General features: G+C 38.7%; 2 protein-coding genes across 2 annotated transcripts; both read right to left on the bottom strand. All coding sequences in view use genetic code 12, as the record gives it.

Moving 5' to 3' along the window:
• Nucleotides 1–2,436: 2,436 nt before the first annotated feature.
• On the bottom strand, nt 2,437–5,964 carry I9W82_001243 (uncharacterized protein; the record flags this gene model as incomplete). Its single annotated transcript, XM_067689968.1, has 1 exon — nt 2,437–5,964. One exon carries the CDS (start codon nt 5,962–5,964, stop codon nt 2,437–2,439), a length of 3,528 nt encoding a protein of 1,175 aa, XP_067551265.1.
• A 3,484-nt stretch (nt 5,965–9,448) lies between these two features.
• On the bottom strand, nt 9,449–13,219 carry I9W82_001242 (uncharacterized protein; the record flags this gene model as incomplete). The annotated part of the gene is made up of 1 exon (XM_067689967.1): nt 9,449–13,219. One exon carries the CDS (start codon nt 13,217–13,219, stop codon nt 9,449–9,451), a length of 3,771 nt encoding a protein of 1,256 aa, XP_067551264.1.
• Between the last annotated feature and the right edge of the window lie 1,051 nt (nt 13,220–14,270).

Genomic DNA, 14,270 nt, shown 5'->3' with positions numbered 1-14,270 from the left:
TTTTGACACAGTGCCATATATGCAATGTCTGGCATTGTTCTTTTGTTGTTTTTTTTTATTTTTTTTACGAAACTTCTTCTTCGCATTCAGGCTACTTTAGCCGTGTGCTCTTTGTGTCCCTAACATACATATGGTTGTACGTATTGTGCACTTTACTAATTTGCTCACTTTGAATCCACATTTGACTTCGTTTTGTCCCCATTGTGAGTCTGTACTCATCAGCCTTGTTTACTGTTTCATTTGTGGAGAGATTACTTTCAACAACTTTAGCATCTGAATTTGATATTGCCGAAGTGCATATATGCGGCTCATTAGGAAAAGGGAAGATGTTAGATGTGCGAGTAAACAAATTTGCTAGAGGTGGATAGAACATTATGCATAGATTATAATTGCAATTAATATGTGATGTACCATTTGATGTCTAAACTATTCAGAATTTCATTTCATTAGACAAAATGATCACGAACTGTGGGTGGTGTGGTGTTGACTAAAAAAAAAAAAAAAACATAAAAAAAAAGCAAAAACAACTTCCCCACTCAATGTTAGTCAAACAAGAGTAATTTTGAAAAAGTTGGGATTACCTCAATACTTTGTAGGGTCTACCTGACAAGAAAAATCAAAAAGAAATATACATATATAACCTAAACTAAAGTTTTATTACGTGAGGTGATTGGATTTAGAAAAAAAAAAAAAAAAATTTCTTATGGTAGGAATAGTTATATCACCAATTGTTATTTTAAATAATAAGTGTTTTTATTTTATTTTATTTTATTTTATTTTATTTTATTTTATTTTATTTTATTTTATTTTATTTTATTTTATTTTATTTTATTATATTTTATTCATTTGAAATTTTTACTAAAATAATATATAAAAAGAAATTTATTATTTTATTTTATTTTATTTTATTTTATTTTATTTTATTTTGCTGTTCTCCTTCCCTTTTGGTCTTTGGAAATAATACTTTCATGAAATTATTGCCTCTTCTAGAAACTTTTCCTATTCATTAATTTATGACAGCTTCCGAGTGAGTGAGACTTAAAGTGCGCCAGCCAGCCAACCTAACTAGGAGCTTATTTCACACAAGCTTCGACTTCTACACTAATTAAAGAATCCTGCCTTTCTTTTTTGTGTGTCAACACATTTCCATGTTTTCCTATTCTTGCTTTCTCTGGGTCTTTGTGACATTTGTGCGCATTATAAACGGAAGTCTTAACTCGAACTGGAGACAGTTTAAGCCACTCGCTGAAGTACTGTCTTTCACTTACGTTGTATAAAGTTGTGCCGATTCGGAAGCAGCACAAAAATTAGTAAGTATATCTACCAGGAAATAAGCTAACTAAACTTTATTCGCACTACCAGTTGGAAATGCTCTTCTAGGTGCACCAAATACGGTGTGGGGGTCATTCTCATTTTCCTAGACAGGATCTAATATAAAGACACAGTATTAAAGACTGTGTTAGGCAAAAAAAAAGAAATAGAAATGTTTAAGACTCTCTAGCAAACGCTCTTTTATTTTTAAGCTTTTAGCCAATTATATTTGAACAGATGATCATTACGGGAATCCCTATTCACGAAACAAGGTTTTGTGGAATCACTAAGTCCTTAGATGTAATTTTTCAGGGATATTAAAGATTAAAGACGGTTATGAGCATTTATTTTTCTTTTTTTACTCCAGATTTGGCAATTACGAAAGATATTCTCTCAGGCATTACACAAAGATGGAAATATTCAAATGGTTGTACTATTCACCATGACTGTTAATATTATACGAGCGAGTAATACGAAACTCAATGCTTCTGTTCTTCTCTCTTTGTAGATTTGTGTCAATATCCCAATCATGAAACTATCAAACGTATGGAAATGAATTTCTGCGTGGTATTGTTTACTTTTTTTTACCCCAACGATTCTTTAGAGCAACAATAGACGATTGGAATGTCTCCATTTTAAAGTATAAGCTTTATGGAACATATGAGCAGATGCACAATCAAAACAAAAGATATTTCCAACCCTTTTCTGTACTGGTTAACCTCCGAACCTCCCTTCCCGGGTTTTGCGGTAGCAACCTGGAACGGAAACTACGGGAACCTCTTTCTTAACTGTTGAACTTGATTTTTAAATCTTGCGTTAGATTGTAATACGTCACAAAAACGAACATGAGAATCCTTTGCAAGCAAGCAAGGAAAGGAAAAAAGAGGGTGGGTGAAGTACCCGTGGCCTTTTGCTAGCTTACAAAAGTTGACTAAAAATTTCAAAGCATGATCGAAATATTAAATTTAAACACAATTATGTAAAACCGAAATAACTAAAAATGTGGTGCAACTCATCATCAACTGGTAAAAACGTATGAAATTGCAACCAAAATATGATTCGTGAATTCAAAAACTAAAAACAAACAAAACATTATGACCAATGTCAATAGCATCATCTAATGAACTAGATGATAATTGTCACTAACACCGCCAATACACTAACAAGGGATGAAAATTTCAAAATTGATCCTGTTCCTTCGTAAGTATTGATTGAAACTGTAGGTTGGTTAGCACTACTAGTTTGCTCTGTCAATGTCGTCACGCTAGTTGCATATTCTCCTTGTGATCCAGCTTGACTTAACGTAGACTTCAGTCCCTCTACTGAAACACTTGCGGAAGATGGTTTACCGATCTCCGGTCCATTAGTAGGCCCTCCAGCGGCAGCTGGGAACTCTGATTCACCTGTAGGGGAAGAACCAGCAGCGGCAGCAGGGAACCCCGAATCTTCTGTAAGGGATGAACTAGCAGCGGCAGCAGGGGGCCCTGAATCTTCTGTAGTGGTTGATCCAGCAGCAGCAGCAGGCAACTCTGAATCTTCTGTAGTGGTTGATCCAGCAGCAGCAACCTCACCACCCTCAGATTGCGTTACTTCACTACTAGTCGAAGATGCATCTCCAGCATTTAAATCAACAGATTCAGTTGGTGCATGAGTCTCTGTAACACTGGACATAACCATAGTCTCACTTGCAACTCCTCCTCTTGCACCCTCAGATGACACCAAACTGGTAGTCGTTGAAACAATTCCCAGGCCTGTAACGATAGACTCACCATTCGTCACCTCCAGTGAGCTAACTACTCCGCTCGAGTTCCAGCCATGTACATTCAGCAAACTACTAGACAACACAGAAGAAGCTGACAGTCCAAAAGTGGTGAGTGTAGTCAATGAATCTCCACTTTGACAAACAATACCAGAGTCAGTTTCAACCGATCCATCTGACCTAGTTGTGGTCCAAGTAGTGGTATAGTCGGTGGTATCAGGTCCTGAAACACTTCCAGGAGAAAATGTGGTAATCGTAGTCAATGAATCGCCACTTTGGGACACAATACCAGAATCAGTTTCAACTGATCCATCAGAATGAGTGGTAGTCCAGGTGGTTGCGTATTCAGTGGTGACAACAGGTGGGAATGTAGTGAGTGTAGTCAATGAAGTGCCACTTTGGGACACAATACCAGAGTCAGTCTCAACAGAGCCATCAGGATTAGTGGTTGTCCATGTGGTGGTGTATTCAGTAGTCACTGCTGGAGCAAAGGTGGTGAGCGTAGTCAATGAATCTCCACTTTGGGACACAATACCAGAATCAGTCTCAACTGAGCCATCTGAGTTAGTGATTGTCCAAGTAGTAGTGTATTCAGTAGTGACAACTGGTGGGAATGTAGTGATAGTGGTCAATGAATCACCGCTTTGTGAAACTATACCAGAATCGGTTTCAACTGAACCATCTGAGTTGGTTGTAGTCCAAGTTGTAGTATACTCAGTAGTATCAGTTCCTGCAACACTTCCAGGAGCAAATGTAGTGATGGTAGTCAATGATGATCCACTTTGAGACACGATACCAGAATCAGTTTCAACTGAGCCATCTGAGTTAGTTGTAGTCCAACTAGTAGTATACTCAGTAGTAACAACAGGTGGGAATGTGGTGAGTGTAGTCAATGATGATCCACTTTGTGAAACAATACCAGAATCAGTTTCAACTGAGCCATCTGAGTTAGTTGTGGTCCAAGTAGTAGTGTACTCGGTAGTAACAACTGGTGGGAATGTGGTGAGTGTAGTCAATGATGATCCACTTTGAGATACAAGTCCGGAGTCAGTCTCAACAGAGCCATCAGAATTGGTAGTGGTCCAAGTAGTAGTATACTCAGTGGTGACAACAGGTGGGAATGTAGTGATGGTGGTGATCGAGTCTCCACTTTGTGACACGATACCAGAATCCGTTTCAACTGAGCCATCTGAGTTAGTTGTAGTCCAACTAGTAGTATACTCAGTAGTAACAACTGGTGGGAATGTAGTGAGTGTAGTCAATGATGATCCACTTTGAGATACAAGTCCGGAGTCAGTCTCAACAGAGCCATCAGAATTGGTAGTGGTCCAAGTAGAAGTATACTCAGTAGTAACAACTGGTGGGAATGTGGTGAGTGTAGTCAATGATGATCCACTTTGTGAAACAATACCAGAATCAGTTTCAACTGAGCCATCTGAGTTAGTTGTAGTCCAAGTAGTAGTATACTCAGTAGTAACAACAGGTGGGATTGTGGTGAGTGTAGTCAATGATGATCCACTTTGCGAAACAATACCAGAATCAGTTTCAACAGAGCCATCTGAGTTAGTTGTGGTCCAAGTAGTAGTATACTCAGTGGTGACAACAGGTGGGAATGTAGTGATGGTGGTGAGCGAAGTGTCAGATACAGACACAATGCCAGAGTCAGTCTCAACTGAGCCATCGGCACTCGTAGTGGTCCATGTAGTTGTATACTCTGTTCTAAACGTAGACGCAGTAGTGAAGATAGATGTAGTTGTAAACCATGATCCCGATGTGTCGGTAGTGATATCAACTACTCCAGTTTCTGTTAATGTGTGTCCATTGCTTGTTGTCGTGATTGTTGTTGTGTATTCAGTAGGTTGCGCGCCCGGAATTTCTGGTAGCGGCTTGCAGGGTCTGCATTGGCGAGGTATTCCTGGCATCGGCACAGGTCCATTATATTGGATAGAACCCAAAATGGTAGATGGTAAGCCTGCACCGTTATCAGTAACAACTTGGAATTTTGAGGAGTCATAACCTGTACCTATATTGAAATACTGCAGCAACAAACCAGCTCCTCTTAAAGTCAAGATTCCTGTAACTGAATCATAGGACCAAGCGTTACCGATTAACGCAAAAAGGGGAATTGTCAAACCAATCTTATTGGCAACTCCATTAACTTGTCCAAAGTTGCGTACATTGAAAGTTTGTGGTGTAGACAATGCTTGTACAATCATAGATGAAGCACCATCAGCCAAGTAGAATGTTTGTCCAGTAGAAACCGATAAAGCAGCATTGGCGATATAAATACTCGAATCTTGTTCAGCTGTGATGCATCCAGTACCAGCAATTGTGGTTGTTTGTTGGTAAACTTCGTTGTGGAAACATATTTGACCATTATTGTTTATTGTACCTAATAAAGCACCCAAGTTGACGAACCCTTCGTTTCTTTGGTTCTGATAAAACGATAATAAGCCAGTGTTTTTCCAGCTAGCAGCGGTGATTCCCATTGTACTGGGAAGGATCCCCGATGCACCCAAGTACATTTCTCCGTTGTTTGCGAATGATAATCCAATGAGATTGTAATTTGACGATGTTAATGAAGCAAGGGCATTAAATGAAATGATACCATTGTTGGTGATTGAGTTTAATAATCCTAACAACGTAACTTGTAAAGCAAGTAATGGAGATGTACTTGAGATGTACAAACCAGCATCAGACTGAACATTTAAACTTGAAACAAAGGCGGTAATAGCATTGTTAATGATTGACCAGCTAGCACCAGAATGTATGGTGATGTCGCCTATATCCAAATTTATGGTAGATCTATCAACTCTATTGGAAGTGATATCCAACCCCAGGACTATTGCAACTAGAAAGCAAGCTAGCAAATACAACTTTGAAAAGATCAACATTGTTTGTTATTAAGTGAGTTTAATGGGTGCAAAAAAAAAGAAAAATATTCGAAATATAATGCACAGTTGAATTGGGAAATTTGGCAAACTATTTATGGTCCATGGATTCTAGTGACGAGCAGGTAGTGAGGAGACCATCTACAGGGAACTACGATTTGTCTGTTATGTGTAGTGTTAGTGATTGTAGTACAAATCAACACCGGCGTTTAGGTAATAGAACGAAGTCAGGAAACAGAAATGTCACAAACTGATCAATATACTCAAAAACTAAAGGATTATATACCATTATAGTTTAAATAGGACAAAGAGTTTCTATTAAAGGAAACTGGATTTCCAATTAGGATACAAACCCAACCTGAATTGGACTAAAAAATCTTGTTTTAACCAAACAGACCGGCAAAGAAGCTACAAAATTACTCTTTAAGTAAAAAAGTAGAAGAGCAGAGACGAAAAAGGAAATGGAAATTTAAGGTTTACAAATGGAAGATGGAAAAAGAATTAACGAGAGAAGGAAAGCTTATGGAAATAGAAGAGGGTTTTACCCAATTTTGAAGAAAGCAGAGGGTTGTTTCTCAAATTTGTGCAATTTTCTAACTCTACAACTTAAATTTCCGATCACCCCCAGACCATGGAAGTGTCTGCTAAGACAAGTAATTTTTCAAAACGCGTGGGCTTAGACTGCTTACGAGCAGGAAGCATGCAAGACGTCGTAGTATTTTGAAGTTATGTTTGATTATGTATACCAAATGACCGCAGCTGCTCGTAAACTTGCGACTCAAAACAAGATCCTAAAACAGTGGTGACTTTGAAAATAATGGTACAATTTTCAAATACGGCATGCAAGCAACAGCCTCAACGTATCAAAATATGAAAGAGCGCCATTTCTCACATGGTGCAGATCCATGTTGGGATACATTCAACTTCCATACACAAAGCACTATTTTTAGTCAATCCTACATATTCCAAATACGGAAACTTTCAAGCCCACAAAAGGTCTGTTTTGTTTGGAGGGTGCAGGCTTCTCGTAACTAAGTAGTATGTTCTCAGCTTTGCACGGTTACGAAGACCTCCAAAGTCATTTCTCTAGATTGGAAGCATATAACCGCGTGTCTTCAGCAGACAACAAAATTACCCATCAGAGAAGGAAAAGAGAATAGACGTCGACAATATTCAGAAGTATGGCATGTCCCCACATTGAAAAGTGCCGTATTTAACGTTTTCATCTGACTTTTCTACGAACGTTTGTTCGAATTACGACTACTTAAGCCGCCGTTTTAGAGAATGTGTTGACTTTGTGCGTCAATCTACATTGTAAATTCAAAGTTGTCTACGTGACGTACTGTGTTTTAAATAACTTGGTCATGCACGTTCATGGTTAACTCCTCCTTGTTCTTGTCTAAACCCCTATATATTTCTTATGTCTTCTTCGGGAAATAGGGTCTTGAGTGAGCAAAAACTAGCAAAGCTCAACACTAAGACACAGCATAGTTTCCCCGCTCACTAAACTTAGTCAACAAGAATAGTTTCAAAGGGCTTTTTTCTAAATTTAGTATGTGAACCCTATTTTTGTGAACGCAGGGTTTTAAATTCACAAGACAAATAGAAAATAAAACAAAGGATGAGAAGAAGTTCAAAATAAACTTTTTATCTCCACACCAGACCAAAAATGTGCTTTATTTTTTTTTATAATAGATTTACCAAAATCACGTCACATTATACAAAGTACAGAAAAGCTTGGCTATATAAGATGTTAGTAAAGAGAAGCTTGGTGTACTGGCACTATACTTGAAATTGTTCGAGTGAAAGAACAGTTAGTATTTGTGGTTTTCTATTTTTTTTTTTTTTTCATTATTACTATAATTATTATTAGTGGTGGTTAAATTATTTTCTTCGTCTGTTATTGTTTATGCATGTATACGCCCATAAAAGGTATACGAGAAAGGTATAAATCAATAATAATACCTCAATTACGAAGTCTCTTGACATAATTATACTCAACTTATTCTCTTCTTCAAAAGTGTTTTATTACCAATGAGGTCAAACTTGTGAAGGACCTACTAGCACATTACATGAACTTATTTCACACATGCTTCCGCACCACTTCGAATGATTGTAACCCATTCTGTGGTGTAAAGTTTTGTTGCCTTTGCTCTGATTGTGTATGTGCTTTTTCAAGCTGCACACAAAAGGAATCTGGTTGAACTAAACTTAACTCCACAAGAGTCAGCGCCAATCTTTTGTAAGCACAACAAAAATAGTGTGCAGATCCATTTCCGATTTTAAGGAAGAAAAAGAAATGTACAGTATGTTGTTCTTTTTAACCAATTACATCTGATCAGATGATAATTACAGATGAACCCCACCTACGAAACAGGGTTTTGTGAAGTTTAAGGTTATTCAGGGAAACTACTACATGGTTATGAGCTCGTTCTCTCATTCAGTATATAGGAATTACACCAAAAAATTCTCTTTTCCCTGTGAAGCGTTACACAAAATAAGTATAGCAAAATTGTTGTACAACTTACCGTTCTTATTGTTAATATTATTATACGAAGTGTAATACGAAATTCGATGACTCTTTTCCACTTGATCGTAGATCTATGTCGATCCCAAGCAAAGAACACTCAAACGTATGGAACAAAATTCTCTCGTTGTATTGTTTTCTTCTCCACTTAACCTTAGTTAGGGACAACAATACAGGATGAACTCTCTTCTTTTAAAACAAAAGCTGCTGCACTCCAACTTCAAAAATATGCCGTAGCAACTTTAAACGGTAACTGTGGGAATTGTTTTCTTAACCGCGGGTAACTCCTATTGTACCACTTTCGATGGCTTTGGTCGCTGTTTTAGATCTTGCATAAGTTGGAAATACTTCACAAAAAGAAAATGAGAGCCATTCATAAGCATGAAAAGCAAGAAATGAGGGTGTGTGAAGCACTAACATCATCGAGTTTGAAAGAATTCATTCTGTTTCCATTCTATTCTAAATGGTAGTCTTGCTTTTTGGTATTGCTATTGCTGTCACTTGACCAGGCACTACCGACGAGATGTGTGTTAGTGGCAAGCTATAGCCCTATATTTTTTCTTGTGGCCAAAGTTTCCTTTATTCCCCTCTCTCTATAAAAGTCCTTAATGGGCAAAATGCTTATTTCCTTGTGTCGCCAAAGCTTTTTAATCCTACTTTGATGAAGTATAAATCCTGACCCCGTGTGCTTATTCTCTATCAATATAAAACTACAAGAAGTTTGAATTAGCTCGGTAATTAAATGAATAAATCGTAAGTTTTCAACCCGGGTTACCCAAGCTGAGATTTCGAAATTGAAAACAACAAAATACACTACAATAAGTAGTCGTTAAAAAACTCGCCTCAACCCAGTATCAGCAGCAAGCAAAGTGCACAAGTGGCAAAAGCTGGAAGCAACGTCAATCACCAGCTATCATCTCGTGTCATGCCAAGCGTATTGAAATCAAGCTCCGATACTCTTCAGAACATGACCAACATAATACACATAACCGAAACCGAAATCGAAATCGATGATATCTTAACATATGTAGCTGCTGAGTCATCGTACGCAGAAACACTACTTGGAAAAGACTCGATCGACTTTGACGGCAAGAACGGCTCAATACTGGCTGTAGGTGAAGACAAGGGCTCAGGACTTGAGTAGTAACTGTTCGTGATGGAGCCAGTATCGGTGACTGAGCCTGTATTGGAGCGAGAAACCTCATTTCCATCTGCTCCTAAGGTATTACCTTGCCCACCATTTCCACCTGCTAATGAATAGAAATCAGAACCTGTTTCAGCACCAGAACTTGTGCCTCCACCTTCTAATCCATTGTTAGTACCAGTTACAGAATGTCCATTGTCATTACCTGAATGAGACCCACTGCTAACACCAGCTCTAGCACTAGCCCCATTGGCATCATTGAGGCCAAAGCCTGTAGCAGCACCTGAGCCGGGTACGTCCGTAGTTGTACCCATTCCAGCTTCGTTAGTAGCTTCTATGCTAGAGCCACTATTTGGGTTTCCAGTTACATTTATGAATGGAGGGTAGGTTAGACTTACTGCTGGAGCAATAGTGATTCCTGCTACACCTCCGGTGGACCCAGAATCATCACCAGAATGCCCTTCATATGAGTTGTAGGTTGATCGGAGTGATTCTCCTGCTGTTTTACTACCTGGCTCGTTTGATTGCCGAAACCTTCCAGTTATTTCAGCACTTGACCGAGTTTTTACAATTCCGGTATCAGATGAGGCTGGTGAAGAAAATGTAGTAAATGCGATAAGCGATCCTTCTATTCCAGACACAATACCTGAGTAAATTCCAACAAAACCATCTGACTCAGTAGTTGTCCATGTAGTGGTATATTTTATTTCCTCACCTGTGTCATATCCCAGAAATGTAGTGATGGTAGTTAACAGTTCACCTTCCTCGGACACTATTCCTGATTCCATTTTTAAAGATCCATCTGATTCAGTTGCGGCCCATGTAATGGTATACACAGTCCCCTCGTTTGAATCAATTTCTGGAAATGTTGTGATAGTGACCAAGGATTCTTCATTCCCAAACACAAGCCCTGATTCTACTTCTATTGATCCATCTAGTTCTGATGTGGTCCATGTGGTTATATATACTGTGACTTCATTTGCGTCCTTGTCCGGGAATGTAGTAATAGTAGTCAAGTAATTGTCGCTTTCGATCACGATTCCGGATTCTGCTTCGACAGACCCGTCTGATTCAGTTGCCATCCACGTGGTAAAGTATCCTCCTGCAAGACTAGTTTCTTCATCAGGAAATGTAGTAATAGTGACCAAAGATTCTTCATTCCCAAACACGATCCCCGATTCTATTTCCGTTGATCCATCTGATTCTGTTGTAGTCCATGTTGTGATATATGCAGTGGCCTCGTTTGCATCAATACCTGGAAATGTAGTAATGGTAGTCAAGAAACCGTCACTTTCCATTGCTATTCCGGATTTTTCCACAATCGACCCATCTCCTTCAATTGCAATCCACGTGGTAAAGTATTCACCAGCATCACTTGCATCTCTGTCTGGAAATGTTGTGATAGTTGTTATCAAATCACCAACTTTAGAAACAATACCTGACTCAGTCTCGATGGACCCATCTGGCTCTTTAATTGTCCACGTGGTCAAGAACTCTATATCATCACTTGCATCTTTGTCCGGAAACGTAATGATTGTGGTCAATGTTTCTTCATTGCCAAATACAACTCCGGACTCTATTTCCGTTGATCCATCTGATTCTGTTGTAGTCCATGTAGTCATGTATACAGTGGCTTCATTTCCACCATCGTCAGGAAACGTGGTAATGGTAATCAACACGTCACCATCGTCGGACACTATTCCAGATTTAGTTTCAATGGACCCGTCTGACTCAGTAGCGATCCATGTAGTAGCGTAGTCAGATTCAGTAGCATCAGTGTCTGGAAAAGTGGTAATAGTAGCTAATGAGTCTCCATTATTAATTACGATTCCTGATTCTACTTCCGTATATCCATCTGATTCTGTTGTAGTCCATGTCGTCATGTATACAATAGCCTCTGTTGGACCACCCTCTGGAAACGTGGTTATTATAATCAATGACTCTTCACTCTCCAAGACAATACCTGACTCCGTTTCCACCGATCCATCAGATTCAGTTGTGGTCCATGTAGTTGTGTATTCAATACCTTCATTTGAATCATTGTCTACGAATGTAGTGATAGTGGACAAGGAGGCCCCATTCTGTAGGACCGCTCCTGATTCTGTTTCTATAATCCCACCTAACTCGGCTGTTATCCACGTGGTTAAAAATCCTCCCTCCATAGTTGCCTCAAATGTAGTTATAGTGGACGCCGAATCTCCATTCTCTTGAACAACACCGGACTCTATTTCAACTGATCCATCTGACTCGATTACTACCCATGTGGTTGTAAATTCCACGGCGCCACTGGTATCGATATCTGGAAATGTAGTTATTGTAGTCAACGAATCTTCAATCTCTTGAACGACACCGGAATCTGTGTCGACAGCCCCATCTGGTTCAGTAGTAGTCCATGTCGTAGTATATTCAACCAAGTCTGTTGGAGCATCGGTGAGTATGGTTGTTGATGTGTACCATGATCCCCTTGAATCTGTCGTGATATCAACGATGCCAGTTTCTGTTAATGCGTATCCATTGCTTGTTGTGGTGATTGTTGTTGTGTATTCAGTAGGTTGCGCGCCTGGAATTTCTGGTAGCGGTTTGCAGGGTCTGCATTGGCGAGGTATTCCTGGCCTCGGCACAGGTCCATTATATTGTATAGAGCCCAAAATTGTAGACGGCAATCCAGCACCGCTATCAGTAACGACTTGAAACAAAGAAGAATCGTAACCTGGACCTATATTAAAGTGTTGTTGCAAAACTCCAGCCCCCTTCAAAGTTAAGATTCCTGTGCGGGGATTGTAAGTCCAAGGGTTACCAAGTAATGAAAAAAGAGGAATAGTTAAACCAATCTTATTAGCAACTCCATTAATCTGTCCAAAGTTTCGAACGTTGAAAGTTTGTGGTGTCGAAAGGGCTTGTACGATTATCGATGACGCGCCATCTGCCAAATAAAATGTCTGACCTGTTGACACAGATAGGGCCGCGTTCGAAATGTAAATGGTCGAGTCTTGCTCAGCAGTCATACATCCGATACCACTTATTGTAGTCAATTGTTGATAAACCTCGTTACGGAAACATATTTGACCGTTGTTAGTAATTGTTGTCAAAGGGGCCCCCAAGTGGACATTACCTTCATTTCTTTGATTCTGGTGAAGTACGAGTAAGCCTGTATTTCTCCAATTGGCGGACGTAATACTCATGGTGCTCGCCAAAACCCCAGAAGCTCCCAAATACATTTCTCCGTTGTTTGTAAATGATAATCCAACGAGATTGTAATTTGCTGCTGTCAAGGAAGCGATTGCGTTGAATGAGATTATACCGTTGTTCGTGATCGAGTTTAATAACCCTAACAAAGTCACTTGTAATGAAAGCAATGGAGATGAACTTGAGATGTACAAACCAGCATTAGATTGAACATTTAAACTCGAAACAAAAGCAGTAATGGCATTGTTAATGATAGACCAATAAGCACCAGAATGAATAGTGATGTCCCCCACGTTTAAACTTAAGCTGCCTCTATCTATGGTGTTGGCTGTGATTTCCGATCCCAGCACTAGTGCAACTAAAAGGTACACTACTAAGTGCCCTTGGGTTAAAAACAACATTGATTCTGAGTGAAAGTGATTTGATGGGTGCAAAAATTGGTATAATGAAGAGAATAGAGTGAATTATTGACATCTATATATAATTAATGAGTTGGAGAGAGGTGGCACAGAATGTAAGGATTGATTCTAATTCCAAGCCTCAATTTTTTGATGAATGGAGTATAAAAGTCAAAAGCTAGTGTCATTTCCTGTTACATTCTCATTGTCTTTCTAAAAGTCTCAGAAATCAGTACCTCTTGATTAAACTTTCAATGAACTAAAAAAGTCTAAGATCAACTTTATAACCATTACCGGTTTATTTTTGTCCATTGTAATTGAGAGAGTAGTTTAAATAAGGTTTCATATTTCCCTTGGCAAGAAACTTCACCCCGTCTCCCAGAAAAGCAACATAAGTTTAATCTTAGTTTACTTCTTCAATTGGCTGGATCGACTTTAATTGTATTCAACACACAAATAGTCGGTTGAAAAAAAAAAGAAATCGTGGGTCCTGGTATTGTGAAAGCGCAGTCTGTCCTACCCAACAATCATTTGATTGTAAAATTTAAGATGTCACCAGTATTAATACTCCTGTTTACTTTGTTTGATAAAAGCTGGGGCTTTTACAAACCATTCCTATACAGGATAGAAGCAACAAACGTGCCTTCAATTCCAAATTAACTCGGTACATAATAGGCTTTCTCGAGCTAAGTGTTATCAAAGTGTGAAATTTAAGATTTACTTAAATCGATCAGCTGGATAATTTGTGCAACTTTTTGAGTTTCATATTCAAACTCCCCTTCCGGAAATAAATTAGAACATTAATACATATGAGTATAAAATTTAGTCTCTTGAGGTCATTGTATTTAAAACATCCGCTTGTATTAAGGATGTATGTCTATCCCGTCAATCTTTTCCCGTTTTAACGATGTACTTTGCATGAAAAGTAACTAGCACCCATATTTTCTCAACTTCAATTGCAGAGATAAAATGAACCAAGACATCAGTATTTATTTGTTGTGGGCGCAATCCCTAGTCAATATATTTACCATACAATTGGAATTCTTTGATTTAA

The sequence above is a fragment of the Candida metapsilosis genome (assembly GCF_017655625.1).
Source record: "Candida metapsilosis strain BP57 chromosome Unknown scaffold1, whole genome shotgun sequence".
Taxonomy (NCBI): Eukaryota; Fungi; Ascomycota; class Pichiomycetes; order Serinales; family Debaryomycetaceae; genus Lodderomyces; species Lodderomyces metapsilosis.
Note: the sequence above shows the minus strand (reverse complement) of the source record. Positions and strands in the feature narration are given on the sequence as shown.